We start from the raw sequence: 22,983 nt of genomic DNA on the forward strand, positions 1-22,983 counted from the left end.
GGCAAACTCCTGCAGGTATATATTCTTTTTAACTGGAGTTCTAGCAAGTGATCCGAAGTCTCATTCCAAAAGGACCCCGTTTGCCATCAGAGCATCCGCTTCAGGGGTCTTCCCTACACAACAACCACACAATCCATGGGTTGAGTTGTGTCACAATGAGGGCATTGACAAGCTGGTTGCTAAGGAATGTCCAGGTTTTGCAGGGAAGCCTGGCCAATGTGGGGTTGCCCTTTGGCCACTGCGGCCATGGGTCAAGCGTAGCACCTCCTGCCCAGCATCTGTGGTTCGGGGTGGGAAGTGCCGCCATGCGCTATGCTTATGGGGCCCTGGTGCTGAGCTCTCTGATGTCGCCCAAGGACTGGAGCGGAGAACTGGCCCCCCGCAGCCCCAGCGAAGGGCCGCTCCTTTGTCCGTGTCGCGGGGAGAGCAAGTGGACCCGGTTCCAGAACACCTTCTGCCTCTATCCGGGCCTCTGCTGGGTTTGCGAGAGCCCCTGGGGAGTCCACCTCGCAGGGACGGCGGTCCTGCTTCTCTGGCTCTTGGTTGAAACCTGGGCTTCTTCCCGCTTGGCCGCTTTGAGAGTGAAGACGCCGCTGCCGTCGCAAGAGACTGACGCTGCGTCTTTGGTAAAAGAACAAAACCCTAAAAACATTCAGGGGGAGCCATGCCGGCCATACAGCAAACCCTATAACATCCACCAAGCAGTAATACCTTTATATGGCCGACCAAAATGCACAATGCATACCTGCATACAGTATATTTGACTATTAAGTCAACCTCATGTATAAGTCGAGGGCAGGCTTGGGGGCCAAGGTAATGGATTTTGATATGGCCCTTGGATAATAAGTCAAGGGTAAAACTTAGGGGGATGCAATGAAGGATGTAAAGGATGAAGCAAAGGGAAACAATGCCAAAACCTTACAAAATCCCAGCAGAAATAGCTATTTGTACTCATTCTAAAAGCTAGATGGATGGAAGAGAAGAAGGGGGTCAGTTGGCCAAGGGATGGTTTATATAGGTTGACCTGTGGATAAGTCGACTCAGTTTTTTGGGGTCAATTTTTTTAATCTACATTTCTAGACTTATACATGAGTATATATATATATATATATATATATATATATATATAGTACATTGCAAGCTTTTGTTCATTAGACAAGATGTTAAAAGCCATACAGGAGACAAAAGTGGAAGGTGTTAATCCCAGGCCTGCATTTTGTGGGTTTTGCTCTCAGTGTAGATGGAGCAGAGGGGCATCTTTTGCAGGTTTGCATCTCCTCTTTCTTGCAACTGGGAGATTCTCAATGTCCAGGAAACTCTGCTCTCCATGAAGCCTCTCAGGAGGAGTTTATATATCCTTGAAAATAATAATAATAATAATAATAATAATAATAATAATAATAATTATTATTATTATTATTATTATTATTGGGCATAATTATTTCTTCCAGTCCAGGTTGAGATCCTTGCAGTCCACCTTGTTTGGAGCCCGCAGTCTCTCAACACGATTGCACCGTGACTGTGTTTGTTTCTATGGATGGTTTGCACGAAATGTCCCTGCGCAAAATGTCCCTGGGAAACGCAGCCTTTGCAAGAAGGAGGCATAAATGGGGGGCAATGCGTGCTCCCCACAATAAACCCCATAATCTCCACCAGGCCCAAGGCATCACTGTCTCAGCCCCAAACTCTGGTTCCTTGCCCTGGGAAAAAATGAATATACACATATACCGTTTCCTCTCCAGTTTTCTAGATCTAGGGAAGGTGGTTATAAAGATGGATAACTGAGGAATCATGGAAACCTCAGGTCCTAGTTTTTGGTCCTCTTTTTACTCCTCTTTGTATTCCTCTGCCCCACAGACTGAAATACAGAGTGATGAAGACTTCCAAACCCCACAACTGAGAGGTATGTTTCTTCCAGCGTCACTTTTTCCTTTCCCATATATATATATATATATATATATATATATATATTTTCAACGTATAACAAACATTGAAAATAATAATAATAATACCCTTTAATTCTTTCTGACAAAGGAAGGAATAAGGTAAGGAAAGGGATACAGGAGTCCATTTGCTTCTGTACTATCAGCATCTTTGTTGTTCTTGCGTTTTGTTATTGATTGTGGAAACTGATAAAAGTACCTTTTTCTATAAAGAAAAACAACTCTGCTACAATATAAAAGGTTCAAAACAAGAACAAATGTACCAATACAATGGATTGTAATACAAAATGCCTCCTCACAAATCATTGGGACAATCTAGTGGCATAATGCTCATCTTTAATAAGAAATGAGTGTAATCATCATGATGTGTCCAATAACTTGGATTAGAACCCAAGACGACTTGTACTGAAACAAATATATATATGGTTGGTGTAAGTTTTTAATTGATTTGAAAACACTTTTTCGATCAATATGTGAAACTGAGCCATGCTACTATCTCCGTTTGACCAGTCCATTAAACCTAATAATAATTCCCCTAAAATAAAAGTCAGTGATCCATTTAATTCATTTCCTTTTCCCCGACAGCTTCTCCCTATCTCTGTGAAAAATGCCTCACTTCTGCTTTGGAAAGGTAAGGGAAATCTCTTTGCCACCCATCGAAGCATTGCCTATTCCCAATGGTATCCCCTTCCTAGCATCGTCCGTCCTTCTTTTGCACGTCTCTCACGCGAACCCAGCTTTCTTGACTAAACCTTTCATGGGGTGTATTTTAATGGCATGTTGCATTTTATACTGTGTTGTAAGCAGCCTCAATCCTCTGGGGAGAAGTGGCATAGAAATACAATTTTATTTATTAACAATCTTTGGGGCGCATAAGAAGGATGCGCTGCTGCCTCAATGGAAGGCGGTGGAGTCCCCTTCTTTGGAGGTTTTTAAACAGACAATGGATGGCCATTGGTTCTAGGTAGGGCTTTGATTGTGAGTTCCTGCATGTCAGTCGGGGCTTAGACTGGATGGCCTTTGGGGTGGGTCCCTTCCAATTTGAGGATTCTCTGTATTCCTGCATGGCAGAATGGGATTGGACTGGATATCCCTTGAGGGTCTCTTCCAACCCTAGGATTGTTCTTTTTCCATGCGCAAATCATATTGCTTTCCCTTGTTTTCCACAGTTACCAGCCGCCTTTCGAGAGACAACATGGAGCCCTTTCGGTCCCTTATTACATCTCAGGAGCCAGGCCTCAAAATGAAGGCAAGCCAGAATATGGCAGAAGCAGACCTCCTTCAGCGTCTCCCTCTCCCTCTTCCTCTCCCTCTTCCTCTTCCTCTTCCTCCTCTACTTCCCTTCCCTGCTGTTTGACCCATTTGAAACCTCTGGGGTTACCCTCTAGTTCTGGAAAATTCCCAACGACCGCGGAGGACTCTTCATGGATGGCCTACGATTCCTCGGACGAGGCCAAAGTCTCGGACATCAGCTCCGAACCGGACGACGAGGACGATGAGCCCAAGGTGCTTGAAGTCAGGCACGAATTCTCCTTTATCTCAATGCAGTCGGAAATACTGATCCCCAAAATGAGAGAAATGCCTGAACGCTTCCCAGAAGTAGAAAAGGAGAGACCCCAACCCATTCTGCCCAGAATTAGGGAAATACCTGAACCCTTCCCAAAAGAAGAAGAGAAGAGACCCCAACCCATCCTGCCCAGAATTAGGGAAATACCTGAACGCATCCCAGAAGAAGAAGAAAAGGAGAAACCCAAACCCGTGCCTTCGTTCGCACAAATACATTTTACCCAGAGCTCGGCTTACAAAAAGGAAGACAGCCTTGTCTTGGTGGAGCGATGCTTTGAGATCCACATGGGAGACATGCCTCCGGAGGTGGCCAGGACTGACCCTCTGATGTCCACCTTCGCCGGTCAAGAGGAGAGTTGGGAGAAACCCAAAGCCTTGGCCTTGTTGGACCACGTCACCCATCCGCGTCTCGGTTGGACTTTGAAGCTTCATAGCCCCCCCGGCCCAAAGACCCCTCCTCAAACTGGACATCTGGACGCCTTCATCCGCACCACTTCTGCTCTGGGAGATTTCGATCCGGATGCCTTTGTCCTGGACAAGATGGACGACGAGATCCTGCGCTTCCTCGAGTTTCACGTCAAAAAGAAAATGGTCCAGAGGCAATGTGGGGTTCCCACAGTCGTTGTGCGCTCTGTGCAGCGTTTCCAGTCTTTGGAGGACTTGCGCCACTTGAAACTTGAGAGAGAACGTGTGAGACCAGCGAAAAGAACGCCACTCCGGTTAAGAAGTCCAGCTGGCCTTAATTTCCTGGACAGAAGTGCCATGGCCATCGGTGCCAAACCTTGGCATAAATTCCCAGGAGCCAAAGAATATTACATCCTGCGTCCCATCAAACCAAAAGACACGAAGACTCTCGTTTCCAGCGCCGCCGCGAAGAAGCCGGACGCCAAAACGGCGCTGCTTCAGGGCATGAGGGAGAAGTATGTCCTCCTCTCGATGCGGCCGGAGGAACTCAGGCGCATCGTCTTCCACATCGCGGCCAAGATGCTCGAAATCAAGAGAGGGGCTTTTCCTGAAGTGGTGGAGAAGTCTTTCCGGACCTTCAGCTCGCTTTGCACCCGGCCATTGCCCAAGACCATCCGTTGGGGCAACAAAGTGACCCGTCCAAAGTGCTTTGTCCTGCCCTTCGTCCCCGGAGAGACCCTTTCTCTCATTGACCTCAACATCAAGCACAAATACCTGGTCTACGTATGGAAGCTCCCAACGCCTTACTCCAAGTCAGAGCAAGAGATGACCGCCACCGATTCACGGCCGAATGAGCCTCAAGGCCGCGTCTTCAAGGACCACAAGCCCGTTGACCCCTCTGTGCCCATCTTTGTCTTGAAGCTTCCCAAAGGGAAAGTGCGGCCTCCAGCCACAGAGCCACCAAAGTGGCCTGGCTTCCCTTCTGCCCAGCTGGCCATTGCTGGGACGCCTCCGGAGCAACGTTTTATGGATATAGCTTTGGGTAGGATTTTAGTCCACGAAGTTGGTCCAGAAAGCACCACAACACCCAGAGAGGCTGCCATGGTTGGCGCACAGAAGGCCATCGAACCCGGGGAGCCAGGGTCGGCCATTGCTGGGTCGCCTCCGGAGGAACGTACAGAAAAATCGATGGTCCGGTTTATAGATATATCTTTGGGTAGGATGTTAGTTCATGACGTTTGTCCAGAAAGCACCACAGTGACCAGAGAGGCTGCTGTGGTTGGCGCACAGGAGGCCACTGAACCCGAGGAACCACCGGTCAAGGAAGTGGCCCTCTCCAAGGCTCTCCTGCTGACCCTTTCCAAGGAAGGAGGAATGGCCTCCGGGGAAGGAAAGGCACCCAAGGAAGGAGAAGAGTTCAGTGGGACGAAGGATGGAAGCAAGAAGCCAAAGGAGGTCCTTTTTGCGAAGTCTGCAGACCTCAAAAAGGAGGCCCCCCAGCCTTCCTCTGAATTAGGGCCAGAGCCTTCTGGGGAAGGGGCTCCAAGCAAAGCGGATCTCCCACCTCCATCTGGGAAAGAGGCAGAAGAGGCCGAAAGGAGAGATGGGCCATTGGTGGTGGTCAAGGAGGATCTCCGGCCTCCCTCTGTGGATGCAACTGACCAGGACGACAGGGAAAGGACCAAGGCAGAGGAAGCCCAGGAAACCCCAAAAGAGATGGAGAGGAGAAGCTCCCTGCCTTCCTCCACAAAGAAAGGCCCGGAAGGCGAAGGGGCCAGGATCCACAGAGCCAGGGGTCCCCCAAAGCCGCCGCAAAGGCCAGCGTCCTGCAAGGCTGCTCTTTCGCTGGACAAAAGGGCAGCCAAGGCCCAGGAGAAGGACGAGGCCGATGGCACGAGGCCCAAGACGGAGGAAGGCGGCAAGCGGCCAAAGGAAGCTTCCATCGTGAGGGCCAGCCTCTTCCTGGAGCTGGACGTGGCCAAAGAGAAGCTGAACCTGCACCTGAAGAAGAAGCTGGATGCCACGCTGCGGCCGACGCAAGGGGCCCACCTGAAGCTGGACGTGGAGCTGGACAAGGCGGCTGGGGACAGGAGGGCCAGGAAGGCCCCGCATCGGGCCCACCGCCATCACCACCGCGACCGCCAGGATGACTGCCAGGATGACCGCCAGAATGACCGCCAGCATGACCGCCAGCATGACCAGGCCCAGGCCAAGGCCAGCCGGCCCTTCTGCTACGTCTGCATGCCCCTGGACAAAGCGGGCTCCGAGGTCAAGACCGTCTGCTGGACGCTGCCCACGCGGATCCTGGAAATGAACGGGAATCGGGTCCCGCTAGTGGCCCGCTTCGAAAGCAAGGCCTCCGCCGGCTGCAAATGAACCAAGTCCGGACCGAATGGCGCAAAAGGAGGACTGGTCTTGAAAATAGGATGCCGAAGCAAAGCCTTCTGCAACAATCCAGCAAAGCTATGAAGGGAAGCAGAAGTAAAAAGCATTAAATATATATATAGCCCTGGAAGCAAAGCCTGTGTCTCCTTGGTCTTTTCCATTGCTAGGCATAATGAAGATGATGATGATGGTGGTGGTGGTGATGATGATTTATTTATGGCCTACCCAATCACAAGGAATCTGGGCGGCTTACAGCAATAAAAATACAGAAAATACAATACAATACAATAAGATTAAAGAGAGTGACGTAAAGGATGCTGTTCTCTGCAGACTTTGCAAAAAAAGGTTTTTGGACCACAACCCCCAGAAGACCCTTTGCTCCAACCCCCAGAAAAGTAACTTTTCCAAGCCCTCCACCCCCCTCCCTTCTGTTTTAAAAAAGCAGAGCTTTTGGATCTTTTACTTGGCTTTTGTGCATTGCGGTTCCCAAGGTTTTAATATTTATATATTTTAATATTCTTGTACTGTGTTTTAACTGTATTGTTTTATGCATGTTGTTCATTAGTCCCTTTGATGGGAGAAAGGCAAGATATAAGCAAATCATCATCATCATCGTCATAGTAAGATCATCCCGGCCAACAAGAAAATAAAATATCAAAATTCTGGTTTTTTAAAAGAAAATCTCATAAGGTTTATTATTTTTGGGAGGGGGCAAAATAAATAAATAAATAAATAATATTATTAACAATGATAATAATAATAATAAGAAGAAGATCACCCCCAGCCATCCAGAAAATAAAACATCCAAATATCTGCATTTAAAAAAATACCATTGGCATCGATGCTTAATTCTTCACTGCAACTTTGCAAATGGAGGGAGCTGAGAGGCTCCAAGGCACCTTCCCTTCCTCCTCCTCCTCTGTCCAGCCGTAAGGCTTTCAAGCAGCATTGGCATCAATGGAGGATGGAGGGACATCATCTGAAGCAATGGACCTTCTGGGAGCCTCCTTTTCTCAAGCCACTGGCCACTGCTTCTCCTTCTTCTTCTTTCCTCTTGGGAAGCCAAAGGGCTCCTTGCAACTCCCAAACTACAACTCCCAGAATCCCAGCCCACGGATTCAAGCACCATGGGTCAGAAAGTGTTCCCAAAACTATGAATTCCAAAAAGCAAACGTCGATTTATTTATTATATTTCATTTGCCATTTCGTATAAAGGGAGGCCACCCCTTGACTCTGCCACTGCATTGGATGGGACTTGAGTCTCCATGGATCTTGGGGCCCATGGAGGGAGAGTCCTGGAACCAAAGGCCAGCAGACACCAAGGACTTCTTCGAAATGGTTGGACTGCAACTCCCAGCAGTCTGGGAAGGGATGATGGGGACTGCAGTCTCATAGGGCCAGAGGGTCCCCTTGGACTCCTCCATTGCACTTAATATGATTAGAGCATCCATAGGTTTTGGGAGCCATGAAGGGCCTGTTCTAATTGCTTGGACTACAACGCCCAGCAGCCTGAGCCAGCAATAGCCAGCCAGGGATGCTGGGGACTGCAGTCTCACCAACCCTTTGACTCCTCCCATGCACTGAATGGGACTTGAGCATCGTGGGTTTACCCTTGAATGTTTTCTGAATAATAATAATAATAATAATAATAATAATAAATGCGTGTCTTCAGGGGGGCAGCCATTTTGTCCTGTGGGGGGCAGGCACTGAGTTGTGCCCCGGCTAGCGTGTTGTGAATTGATGTTGTATTTTTATTGTTTGAGCTGTTTGTCGCTGGCTGTATTGAGATATGTATTGTTAAATGCTATTGCTATGTATTGAGATATGTATTAATATGTATTGTATTGAGATATGTATTGTTTTATTTTCACTGTTGTACACCGCCCTGATGTTTCGAAGGGCGGTATATAAATAGACCTTTATATATATATATCTTTATGATAAAAAAGAGAGAGAGAAGGGGGTCTGAACCTTTGGAAATGCCAAACATTGCTGGGCTGAAGAGTTTTGCTTGGAGAAGAGAGGCTCAGGCACCTTTTACCTGGGAAAAGAAGAGAGGAAGAAGGCATCCAGGTGCATTAGATGCAATCATCATCATCATCACCAACACATGAGTCTCCATAGACTTTGGTTTGTCTAAGTTCTGGCTCATAAAGAACATTCCTAATACACGGGCGCCATCTTGTGGCGACTCTAGCGCACTGCAGCCTCTGGAGATCGACCTAAGGAGAGAGAGAGGCGCAGAGGTCGAGCAAGAGATCGACCCAGAGAGAGTTGGCAATGCTGCTGGAAAGCCTTACAGCTGGACGGAGAAGGAGGAGGAACAAGGGAAGGAGCCTTGGAGCCTTTCAGCTCCCTCCATTTGCAAAGTTGCCATGAAGAAGCACCGCCATGAAAAGCCAAAGGGAAGGAACTTGGGGGGGGCGCCTTTAATTAATCTATATATTAATTTTTATTGCAATTTTAATAGGTTTTGCTGCAGAATGGGCCTTTCAGGGGAGCCCTCGAAGGGGAGGGAGGGAGGCAGGGAGGGATCGGTCTCTGGGTCGATCCCTCTCCAGGGCTCTCTCTAGGTCGATCTCTTGCTGGACCTCTGGGTCTCTCTCTCTTTAGATGGATCTCTAGAGGCTGCAGTGCTCTAGAATAGCCACAAGATGGCGCCCGTGTATTAGGAATGTTCTTTATGAGCCATAACTTGATCAAACCAAAGTCTATGGAGACTCATGTGTTGGTGATGATGATGATGATGATTGCATCTAATGCACCTGGATGCCTTCTTCCTCTCTTCTTTTCCCAGGTAAAAGGTACCTGAGCCTCCCTTCTCCAAACAAAACTCTTCAGCCCAGCAATGTTTGGCATTTCCAAAGGTCCCATTAAGTGCAATGGAGGAATCAAAGGGAACCGTCTGGCCCTCTAAGACTTTTAATTTTTAATTAATTAATTAATTAATTATTAATAAAATTTATTTTATTTTTCCTCCCCTTCAAAATGGTGGATGAGTATTATTTATTTGTGTTTTTATTTATTTTTATTTTTAATTTTTAAATTTTAATTTATTTATTTTTATTTTCATTTATTATTTATTAATAATAATTATAATATTACTCCCAGAAAGAAAATAAAATATCCAAAAATCTACTTTAAAAAAATCTCATTGGGTTCATTATTTCTTGGCGGGGCAAAATAATAATGTTTTTAATAATAATAATAATAATAATAATAATGTCATAGGGTTTCTTATCTTTTGGGGGTGGCCATTTAATCAAAGTCCGTTGTCCCTTTGCTCCTTGGCCTAAAAGAAACGGCACAGTTTAAGACAAGCATGTTCTTCCCCTCTGTTGCCTTATATACCCATCGGCGCATGCGTAGTTGTATCAACCGAAGCCGGCCGGGCAAGCGGGCATCCATGTCGCGCACGCGCAGTGGGGACCCTCCCTGGTCCCTGGAAGCACCGAGTCCGAGTCGGAGTGGCCCCACTGCGCAGGCGCGGCCGAGAGCGCGCTGTGCCGCGTCGGGAGCGGCGCCAGCCTACAAGGGATGGAGGCGGCCCTTTCAACGCAGGCGCGGTGGCCAAGTGGTAAGGCGTCGGTCTCGTAAACCGAAGATCACGGGTTCGAACCCCGTCCGTGCCTCGCTCCGCCGAGACCCGAAAGCCCTCCGCCGCCTCCGGAGCCCCTTCCGGGGAAGGTCCGGCCGGCATAAAAGGAGGGGATCATTTTTAGGGCCCTCCGGAGCCACGCTCCGTTCTCACGTTCCCCAGAACACGCGTGTCTTCATGGGGCACTCCGAAGCCCTTTGTCCCCTGCGTTCTGCTCATTTGCCTTTGCATTTTGCATGAAGCCGGTTTCGTTCAGTGCAGAGGGGCTTCCTTCCTGCCTTGCAGCTGCTTTGCCAACTGCTCCTTGCAATCCTTGCTGCTGTGTCTTCCTCAGCCTTGAAAGCAAAGAGTGAGAGGAGGAGGAAGGGCGGCTGTTGGAGGTGGCCAGGCTCCTCTGGAGGCTTAGGGCTCTTGATGCCCAGGTCCCACGAGACACAATGGGCCTTCCTCCTCCTCCTCCTCCTCCTCCTCCTGGCCCTTTGGTCTCTGCTGGGCCTTGGATGCTCAAGACCCATTGGGCCCAATGGGAGATTTACTATTATTAGGTCATTATTACAGTGGGTCCTTGAGATCTGCTTTGGATCCAGGATCCCCAATGGATGCCAGAATCTATGGATGCTCAAATCCCATCATATTGTTATTGTGGGTTCTAGGGTTTGGTTTCAGGCCCTTCAATGGCTTCCAAAAGCCATGAATGTTCAAGACCCGTGATAGACAATGACTTATTCTTACTGTATTTTCTGGGGCCTAAGAGGACTTTTTAACCCAGGGAAATCTTCTCAGGAGTCGGGGGCCGTCTTAAAGGGCGGCTGCTGAGACCCTGGAGCTGGACTGGAGAATCGGGGAGCTCAAAATCCCCGCCGTATGCGGCAGCCGTATGAAAGCCGCAAGAGTAGAGGAAAGTCCGCTCATCGGGATCCATGGAAGGAAGTGACTTGACGCCATCCCCTCAATGATCCTGCCTCACCAGGAAGGTGTAAGACTGTAAGTGAAGGGCAGAGCCAGCTGCAGGCGTCTGGAGAGAAGAGCCGAGTTTGGGCTACCGCTCCGACAGTCTTGGAGGCAGGGAGAAGTGGCCAAGCCAAGCGGGCTTTGCCTGCAGCAAGGTTTCCTGCTAAGGACCTGCGTGTCATAAAGATTGCCATGAAAATCACCAGATTGAAGGCAAAGCTGATGGCTTTTAAACTTTCATTTGGTGTGCGTTGGAAGAGGGGCGGTCGTCTTATATGGCAAGTGTATCCCAAACTCTTGGGAGTCGTCTTATACGCCGGAAAATACAGTATTATTGTTATTATGGTCCTTTGGAATCCACTGGGTTTGGATCTAGGATTCCCAATGGATCCCAAAATCTGCGGATGCCCAAGTCCCATTAAATGCAATGGCAGAGTAAAACACTGTCCCTCATATAAAATGGCAACACTAAGGTTCCCTGTTTGGAAGGTGTACTTTTTGGGGGAACATTTTCAATCCTCTGATGCTTGAATCCATGGATTAATTCAATGACTCTGTGGCTAATTCAATAAACCCGAGTTCCGTCTGCAAAGTCGCTTTGACAGAAAACAGACAGACTCCGGTTTGTAAGAAAAAAGACATTCTTTAATTTTCACTGTATGGAAATACATCTTTTTTTCCTTTTCCTCCTTCATTTCATTCCATGATTTCCATGATAGAAAAAACAACGTTAAATATCAAAGCAAATCAAGAGCGGATTCCATTTTTTGTTGCCATCGTCGTTGTCATTCGCATCTTCAAACCATAAAGGAAGGCTGGTGAACGTTGCGGGTCTCTCTTCCGTTTTGTTTTCATTAAATACACAACTCACAAAAGGGGAAACGGAAGACGGACCCCGACCCACGGACCCTTCCCCCCTCCCCCCAAAAACAGGAGAGTCTTAGGAAGACATGGCTCCCCCAAAACCCTCCAAAGACGTGGGGAACGGTTTCGGTTTAAGGCCCACTGGCCGCGGCTGGCAAAGGCTCCTGGGCGCAGGTCCTCGAAAGCGGCGTCCGAACGCGTCAACGTTGCGCGGAAGTCTGGGAAGGACTCTGGCCCCTGCAGGCCCTCCTTTCGGTAAAACCTCACATGCCACACAATGAAGGGGATGATGGAAGTGAGGAAAGGACTCCAACTTGCTTTTCGATCCGACACCAACGAGAGCAAAGGGTTCCCAACAAAAAGGACGTGTTACGCACACGCAAACACAACACGAAAGATAGGGGCAGAGGGGTTGCGGGGGATTGTTCAGGAGGAGGCAGTTTAAAAAATTAAACTGGTTTCCAAAGCGGAGATCCTGCTTCGTGGCCGACTCCGTCCCCCCTCCACTTTAAAGAGAGTGGGGCTGGCGCACTGAACGCCGTCGGCGCCAGGTCTCTTGGAAGCACAGGACGTTCCTGGCGGGCGCAGATGGCCGCTACCACGTGTCCGGGACTTCGAAGAGCCTGGGAGCGGCGGTGGCGGCCTTTCGGTTGCCTGAGGAAGGAGCGCAATGGAGAGTTAACATGGCAGCCACGAAAGCAGGGGACGAAGGCGCAAAACAGCACATACTCATGAGTAAGCTGGGACGTAGCCAGGATTTTAGGAATGGGGGGTCCAGACTAAGTGCCACCATTATATTGGGGCTTCGGTGCGGCGGCGCAGCAGCACACACCATTCATTTTTCTAACGGAAGGGGGGGTCCGGACCCCAAGAACCCCCCCCCCCTTGGCTACGTCCCTGGAGTACGTCTAGAAATGTTAGTCAGAAAATTGACCCAATAAACCTGAGTCAAAGGAAGAACACTTGTCCCTCCATATTCGCTCGAGTGAATAAGGAAAAAACACAAACAACCAAAACACCATGTTTTTTACCAAGAGGTCACCTGTCTAGGAATCTCTAGGTCCTCCAGGGCGACTCTGTGGCCAACGTCCAACAGACACTGACCACAGAACTGCGCCAGAGGAGCTACAAATGCCCAGTGGAGTGTCCTCTCTAGGAATCTCTAGGCCTTTCAGTGCAATGTTTAGTTAATGTTGACCAGAGAGTTGCCTTGGAGGACCTACATATTCCTAAAGAGAACATAATAATCAAATCCACAAATATGGAGGGATGAGTGTACTGTCCTGCTCTCCGCACTTCCGCCAGCATCACCCACCTTCCGAGTTTGGCTCCCTTTTGGCTTTTTTGAACCTCTTAGCTTTCTTCTTCCCTTCTTCTTCAGCGGAGTCTTCGTTGGAGTCGGGGGGACCCTCCTCTTCCTCCTCCTCTTCCTCTGGATCTCCACTGCCTTCCTCTTCCTCCTCTTCTTCCTCTCCATCATCGCAGCCGCTCTCCTCTTGGATGGGGCTCATGCTTCTCTTCCCGACTGCGGTCGCTGCGGTGAAGCTGGAGGGAGAGGAAGGAAAAAGGGGAGACTGAGGACACCCCAAAGTGAAGCTGCACACACAACACAGGCTTGTGAGTTTTTAAATGCCCCTATCAATATATTCTCAGGGCATCTTAGAGCATTAGAAATACTGTTTGCTCATGCCAGTGCTAATACAAAAGTGCCCACTTCCAAAGGTAGGTTTTGGGGCACTGGACCACTCCATAAATTACATAATTAAGCTGTGCTGCCCCTTTCCTGCACACTTTACCCTAAGAAAAGGTATCCTCCCCCCAAACCAAAGTGCCCCTTCCCTTTTTGGCATTTTTGGTGGTCCAGGTGTGCGGCTGCCAATCCTTCTGAGCCCGCTCCCACTGTTATACCCAGACGCAAAGGGCCCTCTGCCCTGCGTTCACCTGTTGGCGTTGTAAAACCGGTTCTGGAGCATGTACGGAGCAGCCTGCGTTTTCAAGCGCTTCCCCTCTCCCTCCTTCCAGCCGTCTTCTGCCCATTTCCTCTTCGTCTGCTGCTTCTCCTCATGCTTCTTCTCCACGTATTCTGCGTACGTCTGGATCCGGTAGCTTTCTGCGTATCTGCTAGTATTGACCGCTGCAGAGAAGGAGCAACGCGGCAAAGAAGACAGACATGAAGCACCTTCAAGAGCAGGGCTTCCCTCTTTTCATTTTGACCTTTGCTGTTGTGCGCCTTTGAGCCGTTTCTGACTTCGGGCAAACCTGACGCAGGGCTTTCTTGGCAGGATTTCTTCCTGGGAGGAGGTCTGCCCACAGTGCACTCCACTTAAAAACCATTCATCCCTTGCCAAGGACTGAAATGCAGCCCAGATTTGGGAAGGTGGCCTTGCCTTGTCAAGGTACGCATAAAAAAACCAATTCTGGGTATTCCACACTTAACATTTTTGGCAGCTGCTAAAGCAGGCTAAGAAAAGAGAGATCTGGACATTACAACTAAATGACTCCAGGTTCCACTTGGTTTGTCACAGGGAGGGCATTCCTGGATCCCATCTCTGTTGGACAGGTAACTTTTCCCCTTTCATTTCTTTCATTTCATCCAATCTTCAATACCACCGGTTGCATTTTGGTACCCATGACCAGCACATCGCCAATAATGAGTAGGCATCCTGTGCAACTTACCAATCTGCACTTGTTCAGGCTGGCTGAGGGACACAAAGGCGGACGTATCATCAATCCAGGAGACGTGGATGTTGCCTGGGAGGAGAGAAGGAAGGGCCTTAAGCCTGGGCTGAAGAGAGCGCCAAGCAGAGGACCAGCATGGGCAAAGAGAGATGCATGGATGACAGGGGCACCAAACTGCTCTCCCTGACACCAGAGACACTGTGTCCTGGCTCCTCTGGAGCAATCCTAAGCTACAATCCTGGGGGAGAGATGGTCAAGACCAGAGCTTGGGAGAGCAGCTTTTTATGGACTACAATCACCTGGGGGATTCTGGGAGTCGTAGTCCATAAAAAAGCCACTTTTCCTAGCTCTGAGGCCTGTTGGTTCCTGTGACAGAGCTTCTCCTCTGCTGCCTCCTGAGGGTTAAACTCTAGAAAAGCATTACTAAACGTCTGTGATGTTTCCACTAACCAGCCTTAAGGCAGGTCTGGAGCATAGGAAGGACTCCATCTTGCCCCAGAAGTGGGCCACTGTCAGAGGCCTCTTCTCTTGTTTCTCACTTTGGGCAAACTCACCAAAAGCACTGAAAAGCTGGTAAAGGTCACTTGTCTTCCATTCTTTGGGGAACGTGATGTAAAGGACGTGGTCGCGTTTGGGCTGCACTGCAACGGCCATAAGAAAAAAAGATCCCATCAGTTTTGGATGTATTTATTTTTAAGGAAAGTGATGCAGAAAAACCATGCGCTGAAGTACATGCAGAGACTGTGCGACAGTAAAGAAAGCAGCAAGAACAGATTTCCATTATGTTTCAAGAAGACCAGTTAAAATCTATTTAGCCAATGACATTCTCTGAGTACTTACTCCAAGCTCTCAAAACCTGGCAATATCTGGATTTGAACTACAATTCTCACTACCTACAGCTATAAAAATAAGTGGACTGCAGCACAGGGATGATGGTGTTTCTAGTCCAACCCTCTGGCAGCTGGCAGGTCTTATTTTTTGCCAGTGCTATTTTCACTTTTTGGTGCACATATGTGCAAAAGCAAATGTGTATTTCGATCAGTCCTTCATTGCCTCACATTAAATGCACCTCAAACAACCCATGCTTACTAGGGACTAGATGGACAGGACATCCAAGGAGGTTCTTACTACTGGGATGGGTAATAGATATTTACACCAAGCACAATACTCTGAAAAGGCAAGAAAGACGAAGCGGTCACTCACAGTCCGGCCCTTCCAAGTTGAGATAGGGAATGTCCATCACCCTCATCAGAAATAATCTGGAGTGAAAGGGAGAGAATCACTTGCATCTTTAAAACAAAACAAAGGACAAAGACAGAGAGAGAAAGAGGTGACTATGCAGCGCTCACATAAAACATTACGGCTCCAGCGGTGATGTGATTTGGGAGCAAACACTGGCTGTGTCTAAGCGTCTTTAACAACCAGCACATTTAGAAAATGGTTACTTACTTGTTGAAAAAAGGTTCAATGAGTTTTGATCTTGCAGACACATGGCTTTTTGGAGGGCTGAGGAATGAACCTAGTGAGTAGAGGACATTTTTTTATAATGTATGCTGGCAGTAACAAGGATGGAAGAATAAATACACTGCATTAGGGTCGAGAGGATGACAGCCGTAGTACCTAGATAGTTTGCCATGGAGATGAAGCACAGGCCGGTTATATAGGCATCGTAACCGGCCTCATGGAGCTGCTCTGAAGCCGTATTGTAGCTTGGGAACCCTTCGGCACTTTCTGAGAAAATAAGAAACAGTCCTTTTAGGCTTCTTTTACTAAGTTAAGTGAGATTATCCTGACAGATGGAGAAATGTTTTAGCGACGCAGGAGTGGGGAAATAAGCCTGAAGGGTGGGGCAGGTGCTCACACAAAGACCACTGAGGTTTCCCTTCCTCAAGACCAATGAATATTTTTGTAAGTTCTGCATTGTGTTCCTCTGCCAAGTTTTGTCTCCATGGATTCATGAAGCTGTACAGAAAGCATTGCAGAAGTCCTTCAAAGGAAAGACACCTTGGAGAAACCCTCGCCAATTAATGCAACTGTTCTGTAGCTCAGAAATGATGGTGCAACAGGCCTTGGTTTCCTTACCAACTTTTGGGGGGTTGAAGGGCGACTCCTTCACACGTTTTTCCAATTCTGCCAGCGAAGTGTTGTTGATAATGTCCTGAAAGCGGAAGACAACATGAGCCTTCAAGCCTCCATTGCTCCAAGGAAACCCAACCCAGCAGACAAGTGTTTAGCTTCCCCAGAGAAGTTCCTGCTTTGGGTGGAAAGGGCCTTCCTGGCAAGACAAGGACAGGGGCTTGGAGGATGAGAGCCATTATAAGCGCATGAGAAGACCTTTCCTTGGCTAATGCTACCCAAGAAGTATCTTGATATTAATTGTGCTGCAAAGGAGCACTTTAGGGATTTGCTTTTCATTGGTAATTTAACAGATGACAGGTATGCCACAAAGAAAGGAAAGCCACCAGCAACCGTTTGCAGGGGTCTCTTACCTTGAAGGGCTGAGTGGTTGCCATCAGTTTAGTGTCCAGTAACCTACAAAAATAGATTATTCAAAGACATTTAAAGGGAAGGGAGCTGGACAGGGCATTGTTGGGCTGTAAGGGTCACCTCAAAGGACCACTGGCCACCTTCTTGTTTTCTGAATGGAGCCTCTAAAGCCCAGCTCTGCCGTGGGTCTGAACAAATCGGTGCTCTAGGAAACCTCCAAGATACTACTGTAAGTCAGTGGGGAGGGATGATTGGATGGGGGCCAGGGCCCTTTCCCCCCTCTGCCCCCTACAGACTCCTCCTTACCCCGACAATGCTCCCAAATACCCCCCTCTCTCTCAGAGCCCTTCCTAAAATGGTGACCGGAATGAGGCTGCATCACTTCCTGCTGCCATTTTGAGAATGTCTCTGATGAATATAGAAGCATTTGTGAGTGCTGGGGGACTGAGGGTGTTTTGGTATGTTTGAGAGACTTTCCAAACAGTTTTCAAAGTTGAGGGGATGGGGTGCTTCTGGCACTGCAAAATTGGGGTCATGGGGCTGCACTTTGCCTACAGTTCTGCTGTACACAAGCTGAGCAGATCATGCTTATCTGCCAAGAGTCACCACAGATGCACCGCCAACTGTAAGCAGGAAACAAGTGCCCTACCTTGGAAATACGCATGTTGTTAGTTCTTTGAATTCACTGAGATCCTGAAAAATCAAACCACTCAGGTTACCACCGCCCAAGGCATAATGCAGGGCACACAGCAAAGTTTAGGGCAAATCCCATGCTACGGAGAATTAGGGAAGGAAAATGAAACCGCTGACATCCTGAATATCCTTTATAAGGGCTGCCACATTTGGAATGCCTCACGCAGGGCTGGGTGCCATGTGCCAAGGAACATGCATAGTAAAGTCAGTTAAAAGGGGCAACCAAATAACCCACTTCCCTGCAGGTGGAGATTGAGGTGTCTTGGGAGAACATGCGGAGCTGAAACTGTGGGAGCTGATGCCAAGGACAGCCGTCACAGCTCCTAGATTATGGGAGCTACTGCCTCCTGCAGGCCAATTCAAAAAGCAGGATGCTGGACTGAACAGGAATCCCAGTTTGCATGTCAGATTATGGAACAAACCCCAGAGGCTTCTCCTCCACATGAACACCGAGGGTGGGATACACAGAGACCGGACCCTCTTTCCACCTCCGGATAATTGGTGTGGGTCTAATATTGCATACTGATCACCAGTGCCTTCGTCTCAAGGTACAGACAGCCTGCTTGATCTCACAGGAAACACAACTCCTTTTTGCATGGACCTGTCCATTTGAAAGGATGCCAAACATGCGTTTAAGGGAACCACATGTGGCTGGTGGAACAGCAGCAGTGACCTACCTCAGGCAGTGGGCAGTAGAACTGGTGGATGGTGTGCATGACGTCCAGGAGCATGTTGTGGCCAACCACAAGTTTGCCCTAAAGAGAAACCAGCAGAAAAAGGCCAGAGGCATTAGGATGGCGGGGTGCATCCAGCCAAACCTTCAGCATTTTGCTTGAAGCACCCGTTCGCATCCCATAAGGCAAGAGAGAGAGAGAGACTTACGGAATTGGCAAGAGCATGAATAACTCGGGAGAACCCCACTGCGTCCTTCAGCTCCTCCTGCAAAGGAAAAGTCCCATTTGAGCAAAAAATGCCTCTGACCAGATCACACTCCAAAGGAAAAGAGGTCTGGTTCTGGGCATCCCAAGGTGGTTTAGGCCTTGCAATCCTCCAGCCATGCCCCCATCCTCCCAGGGCCCAAGGCACTCGGTCAATCCCTTTGGCAAGGAAAGCCACAGACCTGCTCTTTCACTTGCTTCTGCTGCTCCCGCCTTTTGCGTTCCTCTTCGTCCACTTTGCTAACAATAATGTATCGCTCCTTCTAAGGAACAAAAAGGTGTGTTACTGTTATGGATTAAGCCAGGATGGAAAGGTATAAGGCTACAGAGCTACCTCTATTGAAGTCTCTGGTGGAAACAACTAGAAAGCATTGCACAATCCCATGAGGACTTGCCTGCGGGATCCTGAATCTCAGTACATCAGGCTGGCTATCCAATGGAAAGCCCTCCAAAGACACAAGCCGCCTACCTTCTCCGTTTCCAGCGTTTCCACATGGATGCCTTTTGGATACCTACAGCCAAGAGGGGAAAATGAGCATTCATCAACAAATTGCAATAATGTACTTCAAGATTTGGTGATGTGTAAGTTTGCAGAATTGGGTGAAGCTACTCAAGAAAGTACCAGGCAATAATAGCTGCAGAAAACTGGACACCAACAGCGGGCAACTGCAGCCAGGGTCATTTCCCACACATTTGGCTGCCAAAGCTGGCAGTCCTGTGATGCCATTTCAGGTTTGGTCAGTTTGGTCAGCCGCCCGGCAGTGGAAGGATCAGGAACTGCTCAAGCAAAGCACATGGAGGATCTTGGCCAGAGATGCCAAGGTTTCAGCCTCATTGCTGGATAACTGGACAACCTCCAACAACCCTCCCTCTCTTAGTCAAAAGATAATAGGCAAAGCCAGTCTTGTTCTAATCCGTCTCTCTTTACAGAACATGATACTTACTTCCAACTTAACGTCTGATAGATTAGTTTCCTCTGAAATCTGAAGTGAGAAAGAGAAAGTTACTCAAGCGTCCAGCCAAAGGACAGTTTCCATGCTTTCATGTGTCGTGATTTCTGCCCGCAACCCTGGCTGGCATCTTTCAGATGAACTGACCCTGTGCATGGCTCTAGTTCCAAATTTGTGCTTTCTTCATTCTGCAAGAGACCATCTACCCTTTCTCTGGAAAAGAGAGAGAGAGAGAGAGAGAGAGAGAGACAAAGAAAGAGGAAAAATGGCAAGCAGAACATCACCTCTTTTGTTTCTCTCGTTCAAAGCAGGCTCTGTAAAGCGTGGCCTCGTATGTGGGAGAACAATCCTAGAGATGCCCAAGATTGGCAACTGGAGCCACATTTTTTATCAGGTGCAGAATTGGAGATATTCCAGATGGGGCCACGGCAGACAACATACAGGAGGCCTTAAGCCCCAGATTTGGGTAAAAAGTACAGAATCCCAGAGTTGGAAGGGGCAACAAGAGCCATCTAATCCAATCCCCTGGCAGTGGCTGGGGGATGCTGGGAGCTGCACCCAGCAAAGCCATCCTGCTGGGCTCTGGCTTTGACTTACACCACTTTGTCAATGAACTTCTTCTGGTCCTCTGGTATCGTCACGGGGCAGGCGCTGGCGTTGGGAGAGATGTAGGACAGGTTGCTGACGCGGTTGGCCTGAGAACGCTTCTCGTCGTACTGCTCTCGCAGCTGCCGCTCCTCTTCTTGGTTTAAATAAGGGATTCCTTGAAGGGAGAAGGAAAGCGTTGAGGCCTAAGTCGGCAGTGAGCAAGAGATAAATCCACGTCAAAACGTCAGACCTGACAGCGGTATCAGTTTAGGGACATAGTGGTGGATGAGCCTGTACCCAACCTGGTGACCTCCAACTGCGTTGGGACTAAGAACTCCCAGCAAAGCCAATGGCTGGGAATTATGGGGTCTGTAGTCCAAAACAGGGCAGGAACTCTTCTGCAGAAAAGGTCTCAAGATATTACCCTTTTTCCTCAGGGATTACACACCGAGGAGGAGGAGGAAAAAGAGGTGGGAATATTGGGATCGTCACAGTAGTTGTTACGAGACAAAGAAAGACAAAAGCTTACCGTTGCGAAAAACTTTGTTAAAATCAAATCCCTGGTTTGCTAAAAAGTCTATACTTGAACTCTGGAAGGAAACAAACAAACAAAAATACCTTTATTCCCATTTCTTCATTCCCTCTTTCTCAAAGCAGAAGGTTTTTTTTAAAAAAGTGGATAAAAATAAAAACACATCTTTTAAAGTGTAGTTTTAAGTCATTTTAATATCGTCAGTAGTTTAATCCCATTTTAAATGTATGGTGTTTATTAAATTGAAAGCTGTCCTGAGTCCCAATTAAGGTGGGATATACTACTACTACTACTAATAACAACAACTGCAACACACCATATTTGATCACAATATGTTACCCACACAGAAGAGGCACAGTTAAGTGACCACAACACAAAGTTAGCTGTCTGGCTGAATTAAATGGTTCCATTAAGTTCTATTTTCCTGGTGAATTACTTCCACAGAGGTAAAGCCAAGCCTCCCAGCCGACAATTAGGAACTTAGTCTTCGCATGATATTCTCTTACTGCTTTGGATTTTTCCAGCCTTACGGAATCAGGAGGAAGGAATTCAAAAGCCATCTTACTAACCTGACAGACAAACTTGACATCTGGCGACGTTCTATTGAAAGGCTTGGGGAAGATGTAGAAGTTAAAGGATTTCATGACGTACCTGGGAAGCGCACAGAATGGCAAGTCAGTCGGCGGGTTATTTGCCACTTTCGAAAGCCAAAATAAACCAAGGAAACAACATACTTAGATTCTGCAAGATCGTATTTAAAAGTGCAAAGGCCAAACTGGAAGAGCAGGAAGTCCATGGAATGCTGGGGAGGAAAGAAACAGTCCCAATAGGCTATGCTTGTTGGGCAAAGTATCCGAAGCACAGAGAGCCAGGCATTTCAAAAGCACAGGGTTTAGAAAGGGTTCTTTTACCTTTTTGAGCTTCTGGTACCTTTCTTCAGGCGTGTCGAAGCCATTGGTTAACGCACTGACAGACGGTCCATCGCTAATGCCTAAGGAGGAGAAAACAGCCGTTTATTTCCTGCTCTGGGCCCACAACAAACTCCAGCTCCCAGAATTCCACAGCCTTGAGCCAAACTGGGTTATTTCTCCTGCATGGATGCAGCCATTTAGAGCCTTCCCTGTCAGAGAGATCCCTGGGCCCACAATAAGCTGCCATTCCCAGGATTCCCAGCACTGAGCAGGGGAGTTAAAGCGCTCCCAAACTGGACTCCTTCTGCAGCGCGTTTCGGACCTGAGAACTCTCCATCGATGGCCAGGAAGTCTGCCTCCTCAATGGCTTCGTAGACTTTGCTGAGGTGATCCTTAAAGTCTGTAGGGAAAACAAAGAAAGGGAATCCCAAGGGAAGAACTCAGCCTTCCTAAGAATGCCAGGACCCTTTAACACAGTTCCTCACGTTGTAGGGACCCCCAACCAGACAAGGATTTTCATTGCTACATGCAAGTATGTCTTTTCCAAGGGTCTTAGGCGGCCCGACCCACAGCTTGGGAACCAGTGCTCTAAGGGGTTTTAATGGCCATTAAAAGAAGGCGGTGGGAATTGTGAAGCCCTCTGGATGGACTTGGACTGCAAGCCCCAGCACTCCTCACCACTGGGAACACCAGTTAAGGGGGCCTGCTGGGACTTGCTGTGCGACAATACCTGGACTGCCACACACCAACTGGGCAGGCTGTCCTCTGGACTACAACTCCCATCATGCACAGCTGCAAGTATTGTGCCCAATGGGAGCTGTAGTCCCCTCTTCCTGGGCTGAAGAGGAAAAGATGATGATGATATTAGATATAACAGCCATCCCCTGCTTCGCTCAGTCCAAGCAGGCAGGCTGTTCTCTGGACTACAACTCCCATCACGCACCACTGCAAACCTGTTGGCCGATGGGAGCTGTAGTCCCCAAACAGCGCGAGGCAGATGAGGAAAGGAAGAGGAAGGTTATGATATTGACTATAACAACCATCTCCTCCCCTACTCAGTCCAACCAGGCATCTTATGCTCTGGACTACAGCTCCCATCATGCACCACTGGCAGCCGGGGGTCCGCAGGGGCCCTCTGCCCATGCCCAGGGGACTCACTGCTCCTGGTGACCTCCATGGCTGCGTCCGGGGCTCCTCGGGGCCTCCTCTTCCCGGCTCCGCTCCGTCGCTGAGGCCCAGACCAGGCCCCACTTCCGGAAACAAGCCTCCCCCGAAGAAGAAGCGGCAGCAGCGACCTTCTCCCCACCCGCCTCCCTCCCTCCCTCCCCCCTCGACCGCGCGACGCGATGGCGTCACAGACCGCGCGACAACGCCTCTCCCACTGCGCATGCGCCCCGACTCCTGACATGCGTAGTGGGCCCCCGTGAAGCCACACCGCGCCCTTAGTTCTTTTTAGTTGTTGTTTGAGGGAGCTTTCGGAGGACTACGTCTCC

At 48.7% G+C, this 22,983-nt stretch overlaps 2 protein-coding genes, 1 long non-coding RNA gene and 1 other non-coding gene across 6 annotated transcripts; 3 read left to right on the top strand and 1 right to left on the bottom strand.

The window, feature by feature from the left end:
• Nucleotides 1-305: 305 nt before the first annotated feature.
• LOC149306556 (uncharacterized) lies at nt 306-6,421 on the top strand. The gene is made up of 3 exons (XM_089540896.1): nt 306-619; nt 3,332-6,022; nt 6,134-6,421. The coding sequence occupies exons 1-3, from the start codon at nt 306-308 to the stop codon at nt 6,288-6,290; spliced, it is 3,162 nt and encodes a 1,053-aa protein (XP_089397022.1). The 3' UTR covers nt 6,291-6,421.
• On the top strand, nt 1,855-3,233 carry LOC149306557 (uncharacterized). Its single transcript, XR_016282520.1, has 3 exons — nt 1,855-1,903; nt 2,529-2,574; nt 3,113-3,233. It is a non-coding gene; the product is annotated as an uncharacterized LOC149306557 (long non-coding RNA).
• Nucleotides 6,422-9,859: 3,438 nt separating the features above from the next.
• TRNAT-CGU (transfer RNA threonine (anticodon CGU)) lies at nt 9,860-9,931 on the top strand. The gene has a single exon. It is a non-coding gene; the product is annotated as a tRNA-Thr (tRNA).
• A 1,540-nt stretch (nt 9,932-11,471) lies between these two features.
• LOC149306559 (poly(A)-specific ribonuclease PARN-like) lies at nt 11,472-22,786 on the bottom strand. 3 transcript variants are annotated; one of them, XM_089539842.1, is made up of 24 exons: nt 22,649-22,786; nt 21,813-21,890; nt 21,491-21,570; nt 21,314-21,381; nt 21,149-21,230; nt 20,577-20,637; nt 20,057-20,222; nt 19,607-19,672; nt 19,454-19,492; nt 18,979-19,021; nt 18,692-18,769; nt 18,454-18,510; nt 18,249-18,326; nt 17,528-17,571; nt 16,881-16,923; nt 16,474-16,549; nt 16,012-16,122; nt 15,841-15,910; nt 15,595-15,650; nt 14,946-15,032; nt 14,389-14,463; nt 13,654-13,846; nt 13,028-13,257; nt 11,472-12,366 (listed from the first exon to the last, which is right to left on the bottom strand). In XM_089539842.1, the coding sequence occupies exons 1-24, from the start codon at nt 22,665-22,667 to the stop codon at nt 12,308-12,310; spliced, it is 1,959 nt and encodes a 652-aa protein (XP_089395968.1). In that variant the 5' UTR covers nt 22,668-22,786; the 3' UTR covers nt 11,472-12,307. The 3 variants fall into 3 exon arrangements, with proteins under 3 accessions (XP_089395968.1, XP_089395967.1, XP_089395969.1); XM_089539841.1 differs by having other exon boundaries at nt 18,692-18,772; XM_089539843.1 differs by lacking the exons at nt 21,314-21,381; nt 22,649-22,786 and having other exon boundaries at nt 18,692-18,772.
• Between the last annotated feature and the right edge of the window lie 197 nt (nt 22,787-22,983).

Source organism: Sceloporus occidentalis, unplaced genomic scaffold (genome assembly GCF_023333645.1).
Source record: "Sceloporus occidentalis isolate IW3139 unplaced genomic scaffold, rSceOcc1.0.p SCAF_10, whole genome shotgun sequence".
Taxonomy (NCBI): domain Eukaryota; kingdom Metazoa; phylum Chordata; class Lepidosauria; order Squamata; family Phrynosomatidae; genus Sceloporus; species Sceloporus occidentalis.